The sequence below is a fragment of the Scylla paramamosain genome, chromosome 1 (genome assembly GCF_035594125.1).
Source record: "Scylla paramamosain isolate STU-SP2022 chromosome 1, ASM3559412v1, whole genome shotgun sequence".
NCBI classification, from domain to species: domain Eukaryota; kingdom Metazoa; phylum Arthropoda; class Malacostraca; order Decapoda; family Portunidae; genus Scylla; species Scylla paramamosain.
This window is the reverse complement of record NC_087151.1, coordinates 15,449,270-15,453,499: the sequence shown is the minus strand read 5'-3', so window position 1 is coordinate 15,453,499 and position 4,230 is coordinate 15,449,270. Positions and strand designations below refer to the sequence as shown.

At 40.0% G+C, this 4,230-nt stretch overlaps 1 protein-coding gene across 1 annotated transcript; it reads left to right on the top strand.

Moving 5' to 3' along the window:
• Window positions 1–1,955, top strand: LOC135102217 (uncharacterized). Its single transcript, XM_064007103.1, has 5 exons — window positions 1–25; window positions 368–604; window positions 704–792; window positions 905–1,102; window positions 1,938–1,955. The coding sequence occupies exons 1-5, from the start codon at window positions 1–3 to the stop codon at window positions 1,953–1,955; spliced, it is 567 nt and encodes a 188-aa protein (XP_063863173.1).
• Window positions 1,956–4,230: the final 2,275 nt, after the last annotated feature.

Here is a 4,230-nt window from a genome sequence, read left to right as displayed (position 1 = left end):
ATGGGTGTGGATCTGATGCAGCCAAGTTTGTAAAAAATAACTTTTATGTTGATCATGGTTTGAAGTCAGTATCTACAATGGACGAAGCTGTCACTCTTATTCAGCAGAGTAAAGAATTATGTTACAAGGGAGGTTTTAACCTTCATAAGTTCTTGTCAAACAACAAAGATGTATTAGCTGCAACTTCTCACAAGAGAGCAGATAGAGTTAAAAGTTTGGATTTTAGTAAAAATGCCTATAGAAAGAACTTTGGGAGTTGAATGGTGCATAGAATCTGACACATTTCAATTTAGGATAAAGCTGAAAGACAAGCCACTCACCAGGAGAGGCATTCTGTCAACAGTGAGCTCTATATATGATTCATTAGGTCTAGTGTCACCTCTCATATTGACTGGAAAGCAAATTTTACAAGAACTGTGTAAGAATGTAGTTGAATGGGATGATGAGGTGCCAGATTATGTCAAACCTAAATGGATAAAATGGAAAGATGAGCTGCACAAACTAGACCAGCTAAAGATGCCTAGATGTTACAAACCTGATGACTTTGGGGAAGTAGAAAAGGTTGAGCTCCATCACTTTTCAGATGCCTGCCAAGAGGGATATGGCCAGTGCTCATATATTAGATTAATTAGCAAGACTGGCTGAATTCATTGTGCATTAGTAATGGCAAAGTCATGTGTCACATCTCTAAAAACCATGACAGTTCCCAAACTAGAACTAGCAGCAGCAGTGGTGTCAGTTAGAATCCATAAACTCCTAAAGGGAGAGCTTGAGTATAATAATGTTGAAAAAGTATTTTGGACAGACAGCAGAGTAGTCCTTGGTTACATTGCAAATGAAGCAAAGAGATTCCATGTATATATTGCAAATGGAGTAAAAACAATTAGAGATCACACTTCACCAGATCAGTGGAAATTTCTACAGACAGTATAACCCAGCAGATCATGCATCTAGAGGCATGACAGCAGATAAATTGTGTAATAGCAAGATCTGGTGGAGCAGCCCAGAATTCCTTTGGCGACAGAATGAAATGGATAGCCATCCTCAGTACAAGGTCATAAATGAAAATGACCCTGAAGTGAAGAAAGTTGTATGCCATGCTGTAGGTACACAACAGCCCACAGATATACTAGAAAGACTTCAGTATTTTTCTGATTGGTTTAAAGCAAAGAAGGCAGTTGATGTATGCCTCAAGCTTCTGAATAACTTCAAAAGAAAAAGTGATGGCAGTACTTAAGTAAAGGTAGACACATATGAGCCAGTAAATGTGGTAGAAGTGTCAGAAGCTGAAAATGAAATTATAAAACAACTGCAAGGAAAGGCATTCCAAAAGGAGATAAATGTATTGAAATCAGCAGCTAACCATAACTCTTTAATTAAAGGGGACAATGGCAAAGGAGCAAAAGTGGTAGACAAGACCAGTTCTCTCTATAAGTTAGATTCCTTCATTGATAAAAATGGTATCATGAGGGTAGGAGGAAAATTAAAGCTCTCTAATATGATAGATGAATCGAGACATCCAGTCATCCTTCCCAAAATGTCACACATAACTAACCTGATAATATGCCACCACCGCAAAAGAGCAAATCATCGAGGCAAGGGCCTAACATTAAATGAAATCAGGTCATGTGGATACTGGATAGTTGGAGAATCATCCCTAGTGTCAAGGCATATTTCAAAGTACATTATTTGCTGTAAAGTTAGAAGTACGACACAGGGACAGAAGATGGCAGACCTGCCTATCGACAGACTAGAACCATCACCTTTTACATACTCAACAGTAGATTTCTTTGGACCTTTCTATGTCAAAGAGGGGAGTAAAGAGCTTAAAAGATATGGAATGCTCTTTTTTTGCATGGCATTTAGAGCTGTGCATATAGAGACAGCCAATAACATGGATATAAGTTCCTTCCCAAGTGTATATTGTCGCTTTGTAGGATGAAGAAGGCCTGTAAGACAGTTGAGATGTGACCAAGGAACTAACTTTGTAGGAGCCAAATTAGAATATGAGAAATGCTTGAAAGAAATAAATAACAATAAAGTCAGACAAGACCTCATGACCAGTGTGACTGGGTTGTATTTAACATGAACACATCCAATGCCAGTCACATGGGAGGTGTTTGGGAGAGGCAGATGCACACAGTGAGAAATGTGCTCTCTTTGTTACTTGATCGGCATGGTACCCAATTAGATGACCAAGATCTGAGAACCTTAGTAGAAACTGAAAATATAGTTAATGGTTGTCCTCTAACTGTGGACCATCTTAACTTCCCAAATAGTCCAACACCACTGACCCGCAGTAATTTGTTAACTATGAAAACAAAGATAGTACTGCCTCCTCCAAGTATTTTTATTAAGAAGGACCTGTATTGCATAAAGATGGCACAGAGCACAATACTTAGCCAACCAGTTCTGGTTCAGGTGGAGAAAGGAGTATGTGCAATTTCTACAACTTAGAAATAAGTGAACAACACCAAAGAGGAATCTCAGTGCAGATGACACAGTTATCATCAAGCATCAGAATATAGCAAGGAAACAGTAGAAACTGGGAATAACAGAAGCATCTCCTGATCATGATGGCCTAGTAAGAAAGATGGATGAAAGATGGCATGGAGGCGTACATTCCTCACTCTTTATCTCGACCTAAACCTTCCAAACCTTGGTTTAACACAACTTGTTCTCATGCTATACATGATAGAGAGGTGGCCCACAAAAGGTACTTAAGCCTTCCATCACCAGAATCTCATGCACTTTATATTTCTGTCCGGAATCATGCCAAGTCTGTTCTCCAACTAGCCAAAAACTCCTTCATTAATAGAAAGTGTCAAAACCTTTCAAGATCTAACTCCCCTCGTGATTTCTGGCATCTAGCCAAAAATATCTCCAATAACTTTGTTTCTTGTTTTTTCCCTCTTTTATTTCAACCAGATGGTACCACTGCTATCACATCTATTTCTAAAGCTGAACTCTTCACTGAAACCTTTGGTAAAAACTCTACCTTGGACGATTCAGGACTTGTTCCTCCTTCTCCTCCACCCTCTGACTACTTCATGCTATTAAAATTCTTCGTAATGATGTTTTCCATGTCCCCCTTGGCCTAAACCCTTGGGAGGCTTATGGACCTGATGGAGTCCCTCCTACTGTTCTCCAAAACTGTACCTCTGTACTTGCACCTTGCCCAGTCAAACTCTTTCAGCTCTGTCTGTCAACATCTACCTTTCCTTCTTGCTTGAAGTTTGCCTACATTCAGCCTGTTTCTAAAAAGGCTGACTGTTCTAATCCCTCAAACTACTGTCCTATTGCTTTAATTTCTTGCCTACCTAAAGTTTTGAATCTATCCTCAACAGGAAGATTCTTAAAATTTTATCACTTCACAACCTTCAATCTGATTGTCAGTATGGGTTCTGTCAAGGCCGCTTTACTGGTGATCTTCTGGCTTTCCTTACTGAGTCTTGCTCATCCTCTTTTAGAGATTTTGGTGAAACATTTGCTGTTGCCTTGGATATATCAAAAGCTTTTGATAGAGTCTGGCACAAAGCTTTGATTTCCAGACTACCCTCTTACGGCTTCTATCCTTCTCTCTGTAACTTCATCTCAAGTTTCCTCTCCGACCGTTCTATTGCTGCTGTGGTAGATGGTCACTGTTCTAAATCTATTAACAGTGGTGTTCCTCAGGGTTCTGTCCAGTCACCCACTCTCTTCTTATTATTCATCAATGACCTTCTAAACCAAACCTTGTCCTATCCACTCGTACGCTGTTGATACCACCTTGCACTTTTTCACATCTTTTCATAGACGTCCAACCCTTCAGGAAATAAACATTTCATGCAGGGAAGCCACAGAACGCCTGACTTCTGATCTTTCTAAAATTTCTGATTGGGGCAGAGCAAACTTGGTATTGTTCATTGCCTCAAAAACTCAATTCCTCCATTTATCAACTCGACACAACCTTCCAGACAACTATCCCCTCTTTTTCAGTGACACAATTGTCCCCCTCTTCTACAATGAACATCCTCGGTCTGCCCTTTACTTATAATCTGAACTGGAAACTTCACATCTCATCTCTAGCTAAAACACCTTCTGAAGTTGGGTGTGCTGAGATGTCTCCGCCAGTTTTTATAAACCCCCCTCCCCCACCTGCTAACTCTGTACAAGGGCCTTATCCGTCCATGTATGGAGTATGCTTCATATGTCTTGGGGGGATTCCGGTTATACCGCTCTTCTAGACAG

Excerpts from the sequence above, each read along its gene's own strand:
- LOC135102217 (XM_064007103.1), top strand. The coding sequence starts at position 1 with ATGGGTGTGGATCTGATGCAGCCAA. Across the intron at positions 26-367 it reads TGTGGATCTGATGCAGCCAA|GTCTAGTGTCACCTCTCATA; the intron begins GTTTGTAAAAAA and ends ATGATTCATTAG. Across the intron at positions 793-904 it reads AGTATAATAATGTTGAAAAA|ATCAGTGGAAATTTCTACAG; the intron begins GTATTTTGGACA and ends ACACTTCACCAG.